General features: G+C 35.6%; 2 protein-coding genes across 2 annotated transcripts; both read left to right on the top strand.

Annotated features, from left to right (window-relative positions):
* Nucleotides 1-4,514: 4,514 nt before the first annotated feature.
* Nucleotides 4,515-5,669, top strand: LOC122058374 (NDR1/HIN1-like protein 3). Its single transcript, XM_042621035.1, has one exon. The coding sequence runs from the start codon at nucleotides 4,704-4,706 to the stop codon at nucleotides 5,376-5,378; it is 675 nt and encodes a 224-aa protein (XP_042476969.1). The 5' UTR covers nucleotides 4,515-4,703; the 3' UTR covers nucleotides 5,379-5,669.
* Nucleotides 5,670-17,007: 11,338 nt separating this feature from the next.
* LOC122057116 lies at nucleotides 17,008-21,790 on the top strand. The gene is made up of 7 exons (XM_042619118.1): nucleotides 17,008-17,169; nucleotides 17,279-17,411; nucleotides 17,655-17,738; nucleotides 18,103-18,142; nucleotides 19,144-19,212; nucleotides 19,343-19,452; nucleotides 21,415-21,790. The coding sequence occupies exons 2-7, from the start codon at nucleotides 17,317-17,319 to the stop codon at nucleotides 21,545-21,547; spliced, it is 531 nt and encodes a 176-aa protein (XP_042475052.1). The 5' UTR covers nucleotides 17,008-17,169; nucleotides 17,279-17,316; the 3' UTR covers nucleotides 21,548-21,790.
* Nucleotides 21,791-22,209: the final 419 nt, after the last annotated feature.

Raw genomic sequence — 22,209 nt, 5'->3', positions numbered from 1 at the left:
TGATGGTTTTGGTTGATAATGTTATGAATTATGGGTTCATTATGTGTTCAAAATTTGGGTTCAATCTTGAACCAATTAGATTGAATCAGTCCTAGTAATCCGTTGAATATTTGGATTGAATCTCATTAGATAAGCAAGGTAGTTTGATGAGGTAAGCAAGCATTATGTAAAATGGGTCTTGTAACCTCTTCGATTAAAAAATTAATTACAATAAGAGTTCTAATATAACAATAAGCGTATCCCAGCACCAACAACCTCTTGGTTTTGATATAGTATAACCCATAGAATCAGCGAAGCTCATGGTTGATGAATTAATTGGAGATGGGCTCGGTTTAAAGAAAAATAAATTGAGTTTTATTATAACTCTTAAGGCTCATGGTTGGTAGAGTATTCCAAGTATAAAAGATTAAGAAGGGATTGGCTCTATGCATGGGTAAATTACAGCAAGGTTTAAGGGAGATAGAAATAAACAAGGTTGCAGGATTGGAGACTACAGATTGGTTCAAATCTCTTGGTTCAGATTAGGAGTTGAAGCGATAGAAATCAACGAGAATTCAGCAAGGTCTCTACAGTAGTTTTATTTGAAGATGGACTCTAGATTTAATGGGATTCTTATCTCATTCATTGCAGCAATTGTCAAGTGTTGAAATCAGCCAGAAGAAGAAAGTGAAGTTATTACAAAGGGGACTATTTCTTGCGCGAGCAGTAGTCCTAGAAAGAAGTGAATACAGCAAGAGTCCGCCACTTATTTAAGAATTAAATTAATAGGAAGTAAATATCAGATTGGTTTCTATCTCACGCACATGGACAATAGCAAATATAGAGAGCCCAAGATTGAATATAAGTATAGGGGATTAAGACCTCTATTGATGTCTCGTGCAATATAAAAGAAGCTCTTGGCGAAAACAAAAAAATCTCCCTTTCCCAACATAATAGAATCGAGAGGGTGAGAAGCAACCTTGAGAGAGAGATCCTAAAGGCTGATGATATGTTGATGGTTTGAGCGTGTTTTTCTCCTTCTATATGTCAACGAAGTAATCATCAATGGGATTACATAAGCTGAGGTAATCCATATTTGAAATCCCTATTTTATATTCTAGAGTTTGTTATTGTTAGAAACTCTAAATCAATGATGTATTGGGTTAGGAATTTTATTTTTTTGATTTAAAAATTCTGAACCTAATAACTTGGGGCTTGTTTAGGGTGTGGGGCAATTGCCCTTGTCTAATTGCATCTCAGATTGAAGTAGGGAAAGGTTCCTGGACCGGTGTAGCGGTTAAAAAGTTGAGTATTGGGAAAATACGAAACCCTATATAGGTATTCCTCCGTGGATGTAGGCACTTTGGCCAAACCTCGTATATCTAGTGTTATTGTTTCACATTTATTTTCTACATATATTTGAAGTGCGTCTTATGCAGAGTGGTGGGACATTGTCTTGTAGACCCAACCACATTGTGGTGTGAGGTAGATGTATCGTTGTTTGCGTGATTGGTAATTACAGGATTACCCTGACCAATTTAGAATTTGAAAATTTTTGAAACCACTGATTCACCCCCTCCTAGTGTCAAATTGGGAACATCAATGACTTTACATATGTCATCCCCCACAATAGACTAGCAAACCCAAAAGCAAATCCCTGGGAAGCCATCTGGAATGGGAGAGCAACCCAGGTCCAAGTTGAAAACTCCCTTTCTTTTAATCTCTCCATCTTTAGGAATGGAAACTAGCTCTCCCAATCCAGATGGCCAATAAGATTCTGATCCGAGATAACCATCCATCCTCCTTCTCCATCTCCCTATCATGCTTTTAGTCTTTCTGATTTTGATAAAATTATGAAAAAAAAAAATTTAAATTACGATTGCCACATTTCAACCATTTCAAACGAGACTTCTTTGCCTAAACTTTTTCATTGGACTCTAAGGCTTTCATATGCTCTTGCTTAGCTTTTGGTTCCCTATCAAAGAGGTCATCATTTAGACCAACCGTTTCTATCAATTCTTGAATATCATCAAGCTGGATTTGAGTTCTTTCCACCTCCGCATCAGCATGAATGAAAAACCCCTCTTGCCCACACCTTCGACTCCCCTTTTAGTTTTTTAAGTTTATGACAAACCCTAACAAGAAGGATACCTCTAACAAGAACATCCTAAGAAGCTTGCACTAGGCTACAAAAATCGGCGTACCCAATTCAAAATCTTTTCATGCGAAATGGAGCATTCTTACGGTTTGGGATCAACTTGCTCGCTGAAACAATAGATGACTGATTAGAGGTGAGATGGGAAAAAACCCTCTCGTAGCAATCATGGAACCTATACAACCAAGGCAAGTTACAGAAACTCCTATCCAAGGCGGTCTTTGCATTTCCATTCTTTCTATTGTCACTGTTGGAAATTAAGTTTTAAAAGATGATCAAAATAGTATTTCAAATGTCTTTTTGGATTTAGCTTTTCCCCTCATAAGTGTCTTTTCTATTTTATCTTTAGCACTTGTGGAGTTGTAATGAGCTAAGACAACTCACAAAGTTTAGTCCTACATTGGTTTGGGAGGAAAGAAAACTTGAGCATATATATAAGATTGTAATTTAAGGGTGCAAGCCCTTTTGGAGGGGTTGAAATCGTTTGCAATTCTGATCTTGTACAATTCCGTGAAATATCACCTTCAAGAGGTGACACGTGTATTGATATCAATGCAATGGTCCAGATCTGGTACAACTAATAAAACCTTAAATCAATGAAGAGTCATTTAAATCAGATCTGGACCATTGCATTGGTATCAATACACGTGTCACCCACTGAAGGTGGTATTTCACAGAATTGTACGAGATCGGAATTGTAGACGATTTTTTTCCCTTTTGGAGAGGAACTCTCCCTTGTCATGTGTGTGTGAGGGTTTCCTATGGTGCTTTTGAATTGCGTGCCGAACTGAGCCGAACTGGGTCGGGTGTGGGTTCAAAAAACCTATTTTTTATTAGTTGAAAATTTTGGGTCCAAAAGTTCATGTTTTTAATTTGAATTTCAAATTCAAATAGGCACACCATTACACACTTTGTCCTAAGGGACACATTGGTTTATGTACTTATATGAACCCGGTTGTCAATGTACATACGTATTTGTATATGTACACGTATGTCTCAATACATGTACCTTTCCATGCATAGAGTCCTATCTGTATACATATGGGTACCTGTACAGGTATACCCATTCATATACAGAGGCATATCATCTATAAATAGTTGTTTATTGGTTAGACAAAATCCTAACGTATATGGGCTTTGTACAGAATATGTACCTATATGCTGTGGGATTGTTTTAAGATTCTGTGTTTTCTGAAAGTACTTTGTTTCTAGTTTTTATTTTTATCCATAGTTTACTTTAAGTTTCTGAGTATTACCTTCAGACATACCTATTGGAATCGATTATTGGAGTGCACCTTGATAAATTTGAGAGCTGCTTTATCTTAGAGGTGACGACGTATGGTCAACCTGATTGCATATAAATATATAAGGACCCTTTGATGTGGCCATGCTATGGATTATGGCTTCTTTGGATTGGGTTCTGATGGCAAGATATATAATATAGTAATTTTATTTGTTTCCTACATTAATTTTTAATAGAGGATTTTTTTTTCCCCAATGAAATAGAGAGGCTCTTTTAGCTAAAGGACTTCAAAGGTGGTTATCACACGTTGAGTTGATTTATTCTCCTCTTTTCCTTGTAAACTTTGCTCATCTAGGTAGTATTTTTTCCCCAAATGATTTCTACTAATAAAGTTTTAATTTTGTAGATAAAATTTTCTATACATTAAGGCAAATAAAAGAATTTATTTGCAATCCAATGGACTAAGCTACCGCTACTACAAGGTTTGAGAGAAGCAAATCTACCCAAAAATACAAATCCCACTTGAAAAAAAAAAAAAAAGACTTATGCAACATCCTCCCCTCCCCCCTTCAATTAACGATTTCAGCTCAACTGCTCGTACGAGAAATTCTCTCCCTATTCACTGGTACGCTGCCATGTGTATTCCATCAAATCGGGCACCTTCTTCTCCAATAAAAAAATAAGATAAAAAAATGGAACGCATAGGTTGAATGAATCACGAAACAAAAAAACATGAGAATAAAATGACCAATTCGATGCAGTACACGTGGCACCAGACTTTTCTTTCCCTGTAGTTGCTCATGTTACATCAAATTCTACAAGTATCAAGGTGGTCCAATGGACCAAAAAGTCCAACAGAAACAAAGGCCTAACAAGAAAAAAAAAAAAAACCCAACCCCACATTCCCCCCCCCCCCCCCCCCCCCAACACGGTGACGGCTTCTTCCATGAAACCTTCCAAAGTTCCAAACTTTTGTTTTCAAATCCATCAATCCATATCCAAAATCAAACCACACGCAACGCGTCCATTGACCATTTTCACCACCTAATCCATTCCAAACACTACCACCGTGTCCCAGCCGAATTTAAAATTTACCACTTCCTTCTTACGACCCCCAAGTCTCTCATTGTCTGAACTCTCCTCGATCCTACATTCACATTTAGATATCATCTCACCTTCTCAACCTCCTTCTTCCCTATATATATACTATCCCTTCCTCCCTTCCTCCATCCATCACCCAACCAAAGACCCCAACAGAAATCAGAAACCAGAAACCAGAAACCGGAAACCTATTACATACCCAGAGACTAGCTACCACTACCCAACATGGCTGAAGCAAAGCAACCGCATTTGAATGGAGCTTACTACGGTCCTCCCATCCCACCCCAAACCTACCACAGGCCAGGCCGAGGCCCTGGCCTCTGCTGCTGCGGCTGTTGCCTCCTAAACTGCCTTCTCAAAATCATCTTTTCCATAGTCCTCGTCCTTGGCATCATCGTCCTCGTCTTTTGGCTTGTCCTGCGCCCTAACAAGATCAAATTCTACGTTGTAGATGCTTCTCTCACCGAATTCAATCTCACAGGTAACACTCTTAGTTACGACCTTGCCCTCAACATGACAATCAGAAACCCAAACAAGAAAATTGGTGTCTACTATGATAGAATCGAAGCTAGAGCTTACTATGATGATATAATGTTTGGTAGTACCACTTTGAGTCCTTTCTATCAAGGCCATAAGAATACTTCCATGCTTAGTCCTTCATTTAAAGGAGATTCTCAGATGAGTTTGGACAGTCAGGCACTGTCTGAGTACAAAACAGAGACGAGTTCTGGAGAGTACTATGTGGATGTGAAATTGTATCTGAGGGTGAGGTTTAAGATTGGAAAAGTTAAGACATCTCATATGAAGCCTAAGGTGAAGTGCGACTTGAAGGTTCCTCTTGTTTCTAATAGGAACTCTGCTGGTGGGTTCGATACCACCAAGTGCCACCTTGATTTCTGATCATCATCATCATCATCTCTTTGATATTCCAGAGTTTCAGATTTTCAGTTCCATCCATGGGCCGGGCCATGGCGGCTTCTTTGATTACTTTATTACTTTATTTTCTTTTTTTACTGATTTCCTATATTATTAGGTCATATGTTTTATGTTTTTTTTTTTGGTGGTTCTTTACTTTATTCACATTGGTTTTTATTTACACCACCATATTATTATAGAGAGTGATCATTTTGTGACTTCTTTGGTCAGTTGTGAATAAATAAAGACATGGTTTTTTTTATTTTTTATTTTTTATTATTTTTTTTATGTGATTCCTTTATAGTTTTTTTTTTCGTAATAAAATATCTATAATCAAAGGAAGCAATTCTCGTAGTTACTTATTACATGACTTGTGGATTTTGACTAAGAACAATACAACCTAATTAACTAGGGAGTCCGTTATAGTATAACATAAAATTATATTCCAAAAAATAGGTGTTTAAATAAAAAATAATATCCTTAATCAGTGGCTGAATTTATAATGGCATATTATTGTGTTCATACTTTATAAATTCTGGCGGGAACTTCGTGCACTAGATACGCCCTTTGAGGTTGAACTATGATGAAGATGGTTTTGTTTATTTTAATTTTCTGTTGAATCATTTATTCTTGAGAGGAAAAAAGTCTTGGCAGACACAGGAAAAAAGTGAATGGTTTTGGGAGGGTCTGTACTTTGGATTATGTCATTCTCCTAATCCTTTCAAGTGGCAAAGCTATGGGTTCGGTTGGTTAATTTTTTACTTTGGCCAAGTCAAAGTCATGGGTTAGTTAAGGACGTCAAATTCTATCACCTCAAGGAAGGATAGTTAAGCCATTCATCTTGTACAGTAATACCTGCTTGATCGATGTTGGGCCCCTCAACGTTGACGCGCAAAGGATTGATTAATAATAAAGCATATTGAAGAGACAGCCTACAAGCACTTTGAAAGAATATTTAAAGAACCCAAATCTAAATCTATCATGTACTTGGCAAATTGAACTAGTCATTAAAGAACTTAAGGCTATCAGGAGATTACGTGAGGGGGGATGCATGGCATATATTGGAGGGTAAATAATTGAATTGTTGGCGGCAATGGTTTCAAATAAAATATTTTTTTATTGGAAGTGATATCACACAGTATGAGATATTTTAACCAAATGTCTCAATGCGATTTAGATTTCCATCGTTCAGCAAGAGGTCTCAAGTTTAATTCACTTGACTATTACTTTTCCTTCTCTATTTATCAGGAAAAAAAAAAACAATGCATTCATAGGAGTAGGAATTATTTTTCACCCAATATTTAATGCAGTAAGAATGCAACGAATTAGTAGGAATTGTTCTCCATCCAATACTTAGTGGAGCAAGAATGCAATGAATTCTCCCCTCAATGATGATAGTAACCAACACTTGGAGAAAGATACGAGGGAGCACTAACGTCTTAGACAAAGGACTTTTTTCATATATTATTTCTTTTTTTATTTGTGAAATCAGAGGTAGTAATATATTGATGGAAAACCAAAACACGCATAGGAGATGATTAGGTTACTCTCTACTTGGGGATATGTTAGTTTTTAACACTTAGTAATCAGCTCAGAGACTTTTATCCCTTTCCATGGGGTAAAAAAAAAAAAAAAAATCTTAATTTCACACCGAAATAACAAAGTTTAGAGTTAGCTCTGGCTCACCAAACCCTATCAATTGTTATGCCAAAAGTTTAAAATAAGAATTTAATGACAGCTTTATAGGCGTATTTAAAACTTAACACTTTCAAGGAAAGGTGTTCTATCCGACAACATTGTGTAATAGAATCTTAAACTATTATTTTCTAGCAGAATCTTAAACTATTATTTTTGTAACCGTTAGATGAAAGTAAAAAATATCTTAGTTGCAAAAGGATCAATTTGTTCCTTGCTTCCAATAAGTTACTATTTTCCTCGATTGTCCTCCTAACTTATCCTTTAGACCTAGGAATTTCAGACCAGTTAATAGATATCCCAATCATAGGAAAGCCTTACTCATCAAAAGGACCTTTTATGCCATCATCGTTTGGGTTTGAAAGCTGCTCAATCTAGACCTCAAAGATAGTTGAAGTGTTTTGGTGCAAGCTGCAAAAAGGATGGACAAAGCTCAATGACAATGGCTGTTCTCTGGGGAACCTAGGAAGAGCAGGTGTAAGAGGAGTCTTCAAAGATCAAAGGGGAAAAACTATGGCTTCTTTCTAATGGTGTCAATTGGTCAGGCTAGGCCAGGCTAGTCTCGGTCGGGCCTAATCGGGCCTAGAGGTGTGAAATTCTTGCATCATGAAAGTCCATTTACTTAAACAGGCCTAGATTTGGGAGGCATAGTACGATTTGTAATCGGGTCGGTTGGTGTCGGGTTTTAATCAGACTACCTTAAACGGGCCTTATACGAGCCATAAAATGGTTATGGACTTATTTAATTCTAAACCGGCTCTAAACGTGCTTTCCCCAAAATCTTTTTTTAAAAGGATTAAACTATTCTATTGGCTTTAAAACTATTAGAGGATAACATTCACAATTCCGGAACCAAGGGAATCATGTCTTTAACAATTGAATAATTGATAACAATTGAATGTCCCATTTAGCAATATCCAAGAGAATTATATATATATATATATATATATCAAGTATGTACTCATGCTTCGTGGCTAATCTTTCTATTAACTATTTTATCCTTCATATTTATTTAAATTCCTTATTTTTTTTTCCTATCATTTTGTCATTTTTTTTAATTCTCCCAAATTGTTGGTACCCTTTTAATTTTTTATCTAAATTTTTCTTATTTCTATTTAATTTTTAAAATTTAACAAATCTTTACCCACCAATAATAAAGTCAAAGAGAGAGTTGGGAAGAGAGAATTTAGGAGCTTGAGTTGGTAGAGAATTTATTCCCTTTCCTTCTCTATCCCAAACTCTCCCCTTGCCTACGATCTCCCCTCTCTATATTTTCATCTTTCTTCCCTTAATATGATAAGAGAATTTATTGGATTTTAAAAAGTAACAAATCTTTATCTCTCTCTTTGTAAAATATCATTTATATAATAATATCATTCTATATATATTTACACAAAAAAATTGTGCATGTACTCATGCTTCATTGCTAATCTTTTCTAAGACAACTTTAACCCTTTTTTTTTTTATAAATACATTATTTTCTTTAATATCAACTTCCTTAATCTTTTTTTCTTTCTTATTCTTTTGGTACCCTTTGTTTTTTTTAGTAAATAAATATTTTCTACATAATCAAATTCTTTATTTGTCAAGCTCTCACAACACCTTTTACCAAAAAGAAAAAAAAAAAATCTAATCCCTCACGCCTCCCTCTCTCTCTCTCTCTCTCTCTCTCTCTCTCTCTCTCTCTCTCTCACTCTCTCATTCCTTTATTTCACAAATATGATTTTCTTTCCTTTTCCTCCTTCTCTCTCTCCCTCTCAAATATCTTTGCCCTTTTACTATACACACATTGCTTTTACTCCTCTCTCTGCCAATCTTAACTGAAAGGATAACCTCGATTAAGAATCCAGTCCTATTCTTGTGGGTTCCTTTCAATTGAGCTGCTACTGTGTTTGGCTTTACAAGATTTTGCAATTGGTTTGAATTGCTTGAAGATTGTAGTCATATTAACTATTAAATATGAATTTTTTTTTTTTTTGTGCAGGGGGTGTTTAATGTATGGCATCAAACGTCCATGCAGCAGACAATGAATGCTTAGCCTTAGAAAAATGGTTAAAAATGAAGGGCAAAGTTTGGCTTAAAAAATAGAAGCTACAGGAAAGGCGAGAGATGAAGAATAAGGCAGTCTTCCTGGTAGTTGCAGAGAAGTGCAAAGTATCATCCCTTCATCGCTCACACTCCACACACGCATCCACTACTTTTCTTCTTTTTCATATTTGGTCTCAGTTTAATCTTTTCCTTTTGATATGTTGTGTGAGATCTGAGATGGTTACGTTAATCTAAAACTCGCACACCATTTTGGCTTCAAACTGGCAAGGCCATCTTAATACCATCAAAGCTGATGCTAAGGGAAGGTAAGTTTTAAAATTGACATAGCCCATCTCTTCATTCGTAATCATATCTCTCATATCTATCTGTGATGAAACTCACCATTGCTTTAAAGTAACGGATTCCTTAATATGATTGTATTATTCCTCTCACTGCTGGTAGCAAGGAGGAAATTCGTACTTCAAAGATTTTATGTACCTATTCAAGAAGGGGAAGCTGTACATTTGGATACCATCAAACGATTTGCACAATGTGGTAAAGAGTTGTTTTTTTTTTTTTTTCTGATTTGTGTTTCTTCTTATGGTTCTTTGTCCTTGTGCTTTCCTTTCTTTTTTTTTTCTCAAGATACTATGTTTACTTGTTATGGTTTATCTAAAAGTTGATTCCCCAAAATTGTGCTATTCTGAGTCGATTACTTAAAGTAGCTCTTAGGAAATTGCAAATGATTCTTTCAATACGTATGCTCTTTTCTGTTTTCCAACAAATTTAGGGAGAGAGTGTGTTTTGGAGCCGCGAATGCCGTTATAAGGAGATGTTGTTCGACGGGCAATTAAGAAGCATGATTTGTATCAAGATCTTAGAATCTGTCCTTGCACTCTTCCCATCTCTTCTCTCTATCTCTGTTTTGGGTTTTTTGCATTTTGAAGTTGGATTATTTTGTAAATTCTCAATTTTTTTATAATACCGGTATCAATCAAACTATCAATCAATCCAAGGAATGGAGACTCCAGAGTGGACTAAGTTGATTCGAAGATTATGGATCAAGCGAAAGAGTATTAATCTGCTTGGATATACAACTGACCTACTTCAATTTAGGTGTTTCTTTATCGTGTTCATGTGGATTTCGTTGTTTTTCCTCAATTGTTCTTGTTGTTTTCTCATTAAGAAAGAAAAAAAAAAAGAAAAAAAAATGGCTAAGAAGCATAGAATATTGTGGAGATGGATTTTGGTAGTGATTATTGAAGGAGACAAAGGTTGGTGTTTTTATTCATAGTTTTTCTTTTTCATAAGGTAAATGATTGATGAACTTTGCCATTATGTTTCTTTCTTTATTTTATAAACTAAACATCATCATTTAAACTAATTGCAGATTCTTTCTGCAACTTAGAAAGGCGGACTGTTGAAAAGTGAATCGACTTCGTTTTTACAACTCAGACAGGTTCCTCTCTCTCTCTCTCTCTCTCTCTCTCTCTCTCTCTCTCTCTCTCTCTCTTGTTGAAAAGTGAATTGACTTCATTTTTACAACTCAGACAGGTTCCTCTTTCTCTCTCTCATTATTGAGTTCTTAAATTATTTCTAGAAAAATTTGCTTCACTGATATGCTCCTCAAATTGATGGATTAAGTAACCTGGTTATATTTGATTGATTTTATACTTGGTCTATTCATCTCTCTCTCTCTCTCTCTCTCTCTCTCTCTCTCTCTCTCTCTCTCTCTCTCTCTCTCTCTCTCTCTCCATGACCTCGATTGCAACCATCTTGGGAAACATCCCTTGTAGAGAAGGATCACCACCACCCCTGGTCCAGTGCTCTCTCTTTGATCTCTCCCGGTTGGGGCTAACCTCCGATTTCACTCCCTGCCTTTTTAGCACCATAGATTAAAATATTCTAATATAAACAACAATTGTTTAATTGAAATCTCTTGATATTTTAATTTATTATTATTTTTTTTGTCAATTCTTTTCCCTCCCTACTTAGTTTGTCAAAGAATGTTTGTATTTTTATAATAATAAGAAAGTATATGCATCTATATGCTAAACTAAAAATTACAAGTTTTCATTATAAATAAGTTCTGCTTTAGAGAATGCAATTCCTGCTCTGTTTTATGTTGTTACTTTCTTAGAAACATTTGAGCTTGATGTTAAAATTTAGAGAATCATCTGATACATGGAATTCATTTATTATTTATTGTTGACATGGAGATAATAAACCTTACCAAATAAAAAAAAAAAGACATGGAGATAATCCTTCTGAGCAAAATTTAGAGAAGTTTTTCTTGGAATTTGGATGATTTGTTCTCTTTTGATGACTAATATTTTTTTGGTCCTGCTATCCTATGTGTATCTTATGTTCAGTTTCAACTTGTTAATTTAATGTTTGTACTTTGCTTATCAAATCACCAGATAATCATCTCAAGAGTTGTGAAGAGATTACACCAATAGGTTTTAGTCTTGGATAATTGGTGCTTGCATTTGAGAGCTTTTTTTATTTTTTTTATTTTTTTAATTTTCTATCTGAAAATATATTGGAATTGTACAATCTATGAGTGAATTTTTGGTTTTATCTTGTTTACAAATCAGATCCCCGCCGAAGGAAATCCTTATATTCCTTTTTTCATTAATGAGATCTAAAGTCTTTAGCAATTTTTTTTATGTCATTGATACTTATAGTTTCTGATGTTCTGAATGCCAAGTATTGTTAAACATTTAACAGGGGACTTTTGCTCTTTATAGGACATTAGAATGGATATATCTCCTCCTGCAAAGTTTCGAGAAATTAGTCCAATGGAAGAAGAGTATGCTTCTTCTCTATCCTGTGCTTCTTCATCCTATGATTGCACTTTTGAATTTATAGGAATAAAAAATAGAAGGCAGAAATTTACTCATTGGAATTATAAAATTCTCGATAATACCAGTTCATGGAAGTTGTAAATTAGATTATTACTATTTTTTTTGGGGGGGGGGGCGGTGGTGCAGGTTTGTGAAGGACTATTTGGAGTGAACCGATGGTGTTAAATTTGTTTTTATCAAATTATATCAAACCTGAATGTTAGATTGTTTTTAATTTCTGATTATTTTTTAATTTCTTCAGTGATATAATGGGTGAAGAAAAAAGTTGACCCAATTCCATGGCAATTAGAGAGTCATGACTATTGGATCAGACTTCCAAGGCTCCCTACCCTATTATGGGACATTCGAGCAGTACAGCGTTGGTATGGATTCTGCTCCACATAAATCTTTTTTGAGTTTCTTTATTTTTATGTCAATGGATATGATACATTAGTAGAAATATTGATTTTATTTACCCGTAACAATATTTTGAATGCATTTATGGATGGTCTTAAAGTTGCTTTTAATGTAATATACCATGTCTGAATCGAAATCTATGCATTGATAGTTTTTTTTCATAGTTCTTTTGTTCTTTGACTTTTTTTCGTTCCTATGGTTCCAATTTTCTCAGTTTACCTGTATATATAGAATAAAAATTTTAAAAAATATTGGAATTGTTGCAAGTCCTTATCTTTGATTGAGATTCCGAGGAGTCAAGAGTTTCAATTATAATAGAGCTTTTTCTTTACATCTTATGCAATGTAAGTGATATCATATGGTTTACCAAAGTGTTTCCAAGGATTTACTCTTCTGTGAGTATCTACATCTGAAATTAGTAAAAAACATGAATTATTTCTTTCAAATCTCTTTGTCATTGTTGCGAATAAATAGAAAATTTTCTAATTCCCCTTCTCTCTCTCACAGTTCTCTTCTTAGTTCACTTCACTCCCCCACTCTCTCGACTTGTCTCTGACCAAATCCAATCTTGAATATGTGAGAGCAACAATGTTGGCACAACTCTAGCACTAAGCAGCAGCAATCAAACCCACTTTTGAAACGATGATCGAAAGTCTGACTTCTCTGCAACTTTATCAATGCTATGAAAGATGCCAAAAATATGAAATATTTATCTCAAATTCCTTGTCATTATCAATATTTAAGTTGAAGATACTAGGGAATTTCTCAATTCGTAGGATAGACTATTACCTTTTTTTCTTTCCTATGAATCTTTATTTTTTTTCTGCATTGAGAGCCTAATGATCTTATCAACTGTAAAGGCATTGAAGGTTACTTGATTTTTTTCAAATGATTTTTTTATGAATTTTGAGATTTGTGTTCATTGCAACAGCTCCTTAAAATGCTTTAATCAACTATCCTTTATTTCAATGGCAATTTAAGGAGAAGAAGGTATGGAGATGTTGTTCAAGGTTTTCCTATAAAGTAGCCTAATGACCCCTTCGTGTTTGAATTATTATAGGAGTTTTTTTTGTGATTTCAGTTTTATATATTATTCTAGATACTTTATACTAAATAAAAAAATTAGAGAACGAATGGTTTTGGTTTTAATTTGTAATATTGAAGAATGACGAATCAAATCATTTTCCTGATACTATTTGGTTTTCATCTCGAAGCATTATTGTGCCATTCATAATGCCCTATAGACCTTTCAAGATACCATTTTCCTCTGAGCTTGTCTAACATTGAAAATAAACTTCAGTTCCAAGAACATTGTGTCAAACAAAAAACATATACTAAAGTTGAATGCACTCCAAAGTCAATATAACATTTTTGATATCAATGTATATACATTTACATATTTGACTTATTTGTGATCTAAGAAAGTAATTTTTCTTTAACCAAACAAAAAAGGGGGAAAAAAAAAAAAGAGAAAAAAAAATGCATTATTGATAAATGAATTGAGGATAACATTTATTATATTATTTATTTTGAACTGGACACCTCTCTCTCTCTCTCTCTCTCAAATCTTCTCACCCTCAACATATGGTCACACATGCATTTGCACGTGTAATTTTTACTAGTAGATATATATATATATATATATATTCCAAGGGAATCATGTCTTTAAAATGTAATCTAACTTGCAATAATTACTCTTTTTTACAATTGAATGTCCCATTTAGAATGTGGATATTTTATTCCTATATATTCTTTACTCATATTTTGTAGTATTAGTGGTAAAATAGGTATTTAGTCATTTTTTAAGGGGGTCGGGCCTGTCGAGCTAAATGAGCCGATTCTAGCGGGCTTCTTAAGTGAGTCGGGTCTGTCGGGCTCTCGACGGGCTAGTGGCCTGCACCGTGAACGCTAGTTTAATAAACAGGTTAGGCTGAAGCCCGACACGTTTATTAAACAGGTCGGTTTAGGTCGGACCTTAAGCGAGTCGGGCTCGGTTGGGCCTACCGGTGCGGGCTCAGGATTGGCACCCCTACTTCTTTCAATTGTTATATTGGCATCAACAACAAATTATATAGCGGAATTTAAAGTCCTTACAGAAGGAGTTTAGATAGCAATGGAAAGAAGAGTAGAAGCGCCATGGATAGAAACAAACTCGATAGCAGTGGTTACTTCAATTCAAGGAAAATCAATTCTATGGTATGCAAGCAAGATTGGATCTCGATCCAACCGTTTTTTGATAATATAAGATGGAAACTTTTGCATTGCTTTAGGGAGGCAAATGCAGTGGCGGATTACCTCACAAAGAAAGCATCAAAATTTGGAGTATCGAGGTTAGATGTTCCAATATTCTCACATCACATAAGTGGTGAGATAGCTCATGATGTAGCTACTCGCCCAAGATCGGTTATCCTAATGTTTCAAGGTTTCTCCACTGATGGCTATGCCGAAGGTGGAGAATCTTGATTCATTTTTCTTTGTAATTTGCTGATGGCCATGTCTAAAGTTGGGAGCCTTGAGTCACATTTATGTGTTTCTTTTTTAGTTTTCTTTTTTTATTCATAATTTCTAGCCAAAAAAAAAAAAAAAAAAAATCATAGGAAAGCCTAAGTTTTTGCATAAATAGGCAAACTCAACATCAAGCACCACCAACAAAAAATCTTAAAGTAATTTTTCATCCCCAACAAAACAAATCATACTAAAGATGAATGTTGAAACCAATAACCTAACCTTCTCACCTATTCGTAAATCAAAGAATTGATCATGTTGTAAATCCATTTTATGTGATAATACTCTCTCTCTCTCTCTCTCTCTCTCTCTCTCTCTCTCTCTCCTGCCCAAAATCCAGCTTTGGTGGGCTTCCCCCAAGGTGAGGCTATCTAGCCTACGCGTGCCTCCTTAGGTCTATCTCTTTTCTGCCTCCTAAGAAATGACATATCTACCTTTTATGTGAGAGAACAAGAATAGACACATGGAGACACTACGGAATATTGTGAGAGAACAAGAATAGACACATGAAGACACTAGGGGCCTGTTTGATAACGTTTCAAGAAACGCGTTTCTGCTGTTTCTGTTTCCAGAAACAGCAGAAACGGAGTAAAAAGCGTTTGATAAAACTGTTCCATTTCACTTATTTTCAGAAATAGAAATAGAAATTTTTACTTATTTATGGTTCAAGAAACGACCCAGGCGAAACAAGTTCAACTTGTTTCATTGTTTCTAGAATCGACTTGTGGCCATTCTTTCATTGGTTACTATCGACTTCTAAAAACATGACTTATGAAACACCTTCAATTCCGTTTCTGTTTCTAAAAAAGGAAATTTATGTTTCTACCGTTTCTTGAAACAGAAATGGCAGAAACGTTATCAAACGGGCCCTAGGAATGCTATGCAGCCTAGCTGCAAACTCAATCACTGTATGTGTGTGGTACAACCAACCAGGCCCGGCCGAGCTGGGATGGAATCAACCCATGGCCTCAATCTAGGCCCGGCCTGATCCCAAGCTTGGAAATACCAGCCTTGGCCTGGCCCACGAGGCTGAAAAATGCAGATCAGGCGTTGAGGCTCCGGACTGGGTTCAAGTGGGGTGGGCTCGAGCTCACTATGGCAAATTTTCATGCCTAGACCAACAGAGAACTGGGACCTCATAACATTTGACAAATACTATGAGTGTGATGTCCTTCTCATGTAATTGTATGGTTTCCCTCGATTGTCAAGCAAAAAATTAGTTTTACCAAAAAAGGTCAAGCAAAAAATTAGGTGTGGAATTCCAATCAACCGACACATCTTGCAATCACAATAATCATTCAACGCATTCTCCATTTATCCTCCTATGTTTTCTGCTTGCTCCTTTTTTGTACCAAGAGAGTTAATAGTATAGGTGACTCCTTGGCAAAGAAGGCACTATCCAAGGATTTAGGGGATGGTATTGGTATCGGATTGTTATCGGCGAATATTGATATTGATCTAGATTGGCGGGTATCGTTCTCTTTCATCTCTACTATTTTTTAAAAAGAACTATTTTTTTTACCATTTTACCCCTGAAATGATACAAAACACTGATCCGGATCAATTAGGGATCAGAGATCGATCTCAATCGATACTCATTCGTTAGAGCCGATACAATCGATACAAGATCAATACTTGAAACCATAGCACATCAATGATGTGTTTAACCATTAGACCCTATTCCACTTCAAGGATTCGGGAGCTATGTATCTAAGTATAAATTATCTTAGAAAAGCTTTTCTTCACCATAGAAAAAGAAGATTAACCACACCATCCAAGAATTCACAAATCCTTATAGGATTTTAGTATACTTCCTAGATGTAAGCACGTGCATCTTAAGCCAGTGCAGTCAAGCAATTCTCCCTTCACAATGGCTTGACGAAAATTCAGTCCAATTATCTATAATGATAGGGGAAAAAAAAAATCATGTGGATTAGAAAATCACGAGAATTTTAAAAACCTGTCGGATGACACCATCTACACACGTGGTGTACCAGTGTTGCGGATTCCATTCACCATGACTCAAAGGAAAATCCAATCCAAGTATGTTTTTAAAAAATATATATATATATAGAAATTTTTTTTTTTTTTTTTTTTTGTGGATAGAGAAGTAGAGGAACTTAGAGGACCTGCTGGATGCACCCATTCCAAACACGTGGCGTACCAAGTGGTCATCTCCCTCTCTCTTGCGGGTTATTGCAGTCTTCTTCTTTTCTTCTTCTTATTGTTCCAAACGCCTTCTCAGTTAACATTACGTCGCCATTGTTGAATCCTGATTTTGTAAAGTTAGAACAATGCCATACTCTTCAACTTCTCTTTGTCTTTTTTCTTCCTATATGAAATCAAATTATTTCCTAAATTCCAACCTTCGATCCTTCTCTTTTTTATTTTCAGATTTCTATCCGGTGGTTTGGGTTTCGAAGATAAAGGAGATGGATGAATTCAGAGAACAGCAAGCGAAGGAATCAACCGACCAGAAAAAATTGAAACGGATTTCAGATGACATAATTCCTCACATCCTCAACCTGTGAGTTTCTCCTCTTCAACTTCACTCTTTACTCTCTACATTCCACTAATCACCATTTCCATCTTTTTCAATAGCCCTAAGACTATCCATTGTTAACATTTGTTGAGTTAATCATGTTTTCCACTTGTTCTGTTACATTTAGTTTCTTTGTTTGGGGGTGGAATATGATGTGAAGTTAATTCATCATGAATCCATGTTTCTGTTTCCAATTTTTATCAGAAACTTGTTCCTTATTTTTTTCAGATATGGGTCCTCTGCAACACCACAAGACTTTGAAATTTATGCTCCAAATGCAACTTTTGAAGATCCACTTATGCGTGCTCATGGGTATGTAAGAAAATGTACTATCTTGGATGGATTATTGTGTATATGTTGGAAACCAACTTAGGGCAGAAGATACCCATGTAATTGATGCTATTTTTTTTTTTTTTTTGGGTAAAGTCATTTGATTGATACTAACCAGAAGAAGTAAATAAAAGCTTACTGATGTGGTATATTGAAGCCATTTAGTCTAGTTCACTAATTATTTTAGATCAAAATGAATGAAACTCTGGAGTGGCTTCTATTTCAATAGATTGATCTGGAAATTTGGTACCATTTCAGGTTACTATTTATTCTAGTTTGTTTTAAATATATGGATGATGTCTTCCTTTCATGCAAGTTTACCCTAAAATCTTCTTGTTGCTTACAGTGTGGAGCAGATCAAATCAGCATTTTACTCACTGCCCAAGGTTGGCCATTGTTTTAATCTCGTTAGGCATTTTTTTTTTCTAAACTGTAACTATCTGATTGAATGCATGAGAAGGATTTGATAACTCAATTATGAGATCCTATATTCTGTTAGAATTGCACAATTGAACTAAGATCACCTTTCATGAATGTAGAAGAGGCATTATTATCTTAAAAAACCTGTGGTTGTTGAGACTTTCCTTTATTTTTTATTTATTTATTATTTTTCAATGTAACAGTGAGTTTATATAAATAATAAGGGGGAGGGTTCTCTGAAAAAGCAGCATAGGGAGCGCACTAATGAGGAGCGACTATACGGTTTTGCACATGAGGGGGCTAGAGAGGTCATTTCATGTGAGGGGGTGAGAGAGGGTGCTAGTAACCCTCTGCAGTTGACTCAGAGGACCTTTTCCCAAATAATAAAAAACTGTGGTTTGTAGTTTTTTGTTGGCAAAAGGAAGCCATGCAACATGTGCAAAAAATATGTCAAGCCACTGCCAAAATTGATCAATTTCAATCCTATAACAGCTATCGGAGGAACATCATTTTTCTTACTTATACATGTCTGAACTTAGATGTTCATGAAAATGCATTGCTTTGAAGCCTTCAGTTGATGGGTCTAACCTATATCTCCAGTCTAGAATAGCCTATCCCTGAGCATTTCTATTAAAGAGGCCATGTTCAGCTTAAATTGATTGGCTTTACATTTCAGAGACACCCTACAGATGTATCAGGAACTAGCATCTCTTGTTTCGGATACAGGGAAAGAGACTCAAACAAAGGTTTGCCCTATTGTTGCATTTCCAAATCCTGCATGAGCTCCCCACAGGTTCTTGGGGAGTAGTGGTCTCCATCTGCCTAGCAGTTTCCTCAGTAAATAATTATTACTTTGTTAGATAAAGGAATGATTTATGTGAGAACTGAATCAGTGTAGCAACCACTATATGTTTCAATTGGGTTCTTACTCTAGTGACTGACTCTATTACCCTTCTACATCTTCCAGTTCTTTAGTGAATCCAAAATCACTGAATACAGCATACAAGAAAATGCAGTCGGTCCTGGGAATGGAGAGGTTAGAACTGAGAACTCTCTTCCACAAACCACAACATTTCAATAATCTCTCAAATCCTGCTTTTCACAAATTTATTCATTTATTTCTTTATTTTTAATTACACCTTTGGATCTGCATAAATTGAAATTAGGTTCTGATTGACAACAAGCAACATTATAAGTTCTTGGGAAAGGATATAACTATGATCTCACTGATCAAGCTGAGCATTGAAGAGGGGAAGGTTGTCCGCCATGAAGATTGGTATGTACTGACTGCTGCTATATTGTCTCTATTTAGTTTGAAATATTCCAGGAAACAAATAAAACAGTTTTTTTTTTTAATTATTATTATTATTAAGAAGCTGAGGGATAGATAATAGGTGTAGAACTTTTGATGGCTTCAACACTTAGAGCCGTTGTCCAGGAAATTGGTCAATTCTCTAGGAAAGTCTGCCAGAAATATCAACAACTTCACTAAATTATTGACATTTTTGTGTAATGATAAATAGAAAAAGGAAAATGGAACTTATCAGTCTCAATGGCCTCATCTGGCTTGGCTCAACTAATATTTAGAAGCTAGAAGTTGCTAATGCAACCTCAGAATTGGTAGACTTGGGTTAATAACAGATAGAATACAGTAAGTAAAGCAGCACTTTGTTTTTTATTCCCTCTGGCTTTTCTTATCCTAGTTCAAATCTTTTCTCAGTCCCTTTGTTTGCTCTATTAGCTTCTTGGAGTTCCTCCAGACATTCTTAGTCTCAGTCTTAAAGCAAGTAAATGTTTCTCTTGGATGCCATGGATCTTCTTAGTGATGCAGCTAAAAAATAAACTAGAAACACAACGGAAGACTTCTATTGCAAAAATAAGAAACCAAGTACAAGATAACAAGAGTCAAAGAGGACCACTAACTCGGGGGCTCACACACCACAAGAAAACCTCAATCTCAAATAGGGACTCACCCATGAGTGGGACTCATTCATTGCAAGAGGTTACATTGTAGTCAAACTCTTCACTATACTTCACAACACAAAAATATAAGAAGGGAGAACTAGCAATTGGTAAAAAGATCCATTGGATTGGGAAGAGATGGCACCGTATCATAATGATTTCATCATAAGAGTTGTTGGAGAGGTGGAATGATAGGATAATAAACAAAAGATGTTGCCATGCTTGCATCACCAAAAAGAGATGTTGGGAGTGGTTGATGATGTCATCACTTACGTGATGAGCTATTCAACATTAGGATCACAATTTTATGATTTTTTAAATTTTTTTGTAAAATTTTCTGCCCCTTAAATCCCTAAATCAGTAACTTTAAGCTCCATGGTGCACATCGTAATGCTATGTCAACACAAAAATATAAGTTTATCACTTTGCTTAATGCCTAACGGTGGCTCCAAATCAATAAAAATTGGCAGGAACCTGGAAATTGATGGTTAAGTGCATTAGTCAAACACGGAAGCTCTTCCCATTTGCCAATATATTCTCAGCTTTTGGCTGGTATTGGACAGTAACTTGGGACATTTTTACTCCTTTTGCAATCCTCAACCTCTGCATTGCAAGCCCAACTTTTGATAGATGACTGATGATTTCCACAATGCTTATTCATGATTTCTATAGTGGAATCTAATAAGATTCCCTTCATGGAGATGTCTGTAATTGTTCTTATTGCTGATGGACGTATATGTAAGAGAATATTTATAGACTCTGGTTAGGCTCATCGTCAATGGAAAGTAGGTGCACAATCAAAGCAATTGAATAAAAGCACAAAGATCATGACTACCTTTTGAGGTTGGAAACTGTCCAGCTATTCTGTACAGATCCCAAGGTAAGATGTTAGTTCTCTAATTATAGGTTGAATAAAAGCACAAAGATCACTACCTTCTGAGAAAGGATTTTAAAAAAATTTTGTTTTTTAAAAATCAATAGGAGCATTATGTTGCAATTTTTAATAGTTCCTCATAAGGATTGTATTTGCTTGTAATTTGGTAAACTTGTAAAATGTCATCTGATTTATCACTTGATCAATGTATGTCATCATTTGTGAGTCTCTTGATGTGCCAGGTGAAAGAATATCTGTATTAAGAGGTTAAATATACAATATGGGGCCCATTAACTTAATGGTCTTTTTCAATTCAGGAAATACTCATATGAGAATAGAGAAAGTCTCTCTTTGAGCTACATTTCTTGAGATGAGTTTGATTTTTATATGAAATGTATACAGGTGGGACAAGAGACCACTATGGAACAGAGAGACAGTGAAGATGCCGCTGCTTGGCCAACTGGTGGAAACAGCCCGCAGGGGTTCAATGCTTGCAACTCATGTTCTGATGAGATTTGGAAAGGATCCAAGCTAGTTATCATTCTCCCAATGAAGTATGAACATGCATAGTATCTATCCTTGTGTATGCACTTAGGCTGCTATGTTTAATTCTAAGTTCATGGATTTTTCTCTAGTTGTTTCTTTGTCTTATGTTTAACATTATGGAAAAAAAATCCCCACTATGCCAGAGCGGGAATTCATTCCTACGCCCTCTGGAACTATCTGAATGTTCCATGGATTGTCATTAATAAACTGATGTCACATATGTTCTGAGTTAGTCATCATCAATGTTTAAGAATTAACTTGCAGGACTTTCTTCAACTCAACTCAGCCTTATCCCACCTACTTGGGTTCACAAATTACTGATCCAATGGCTGAGAGTACCTTGGACACACATCCCAATACATTGGCTCGTATCCCCTGGTCCTCCCAGCCGGTGGATCACTAATTGGGCACAATCTCTGGTCTTGGTTGCATATGATGAACCTTAGTCAATTTCATTCATCTTGTTATTGCCTATATATTAGTTTCTGATGATATCATATGTTGCTAGATGTTCCATTATTCTATATGTAACTTGTTGAAGGGAAAATAGAACTGGAGGAGGTAATTTTCAGCAAACATGATATCTAAACAAGGGGAAAGTTTTCTTCACCTACCACCACCATCTCATCATCATTCCCATTCGCTATTGAA

This window comes from Macadamia integrifolia, chromosome 12 (genome assembly GCF_013358625.1).
Source record: "Macadamia integrifolia cultivar HAES 741 chromosome 12, SCU_Mint_v3, whole genome shotgun sequence".
Taxonomy (NCBI): Eukaryota; Viridiplantae; Streptophyta; class Magnoliopsida; order Proteales; family Proteaceae; genus Macadamia; species Macadamia integrifolia.
The sequence above is the reverse complement of the archived record's forward strand: the minus strand, read 5'-3'. Positions and strand labels throughout refer to the sequence as shown.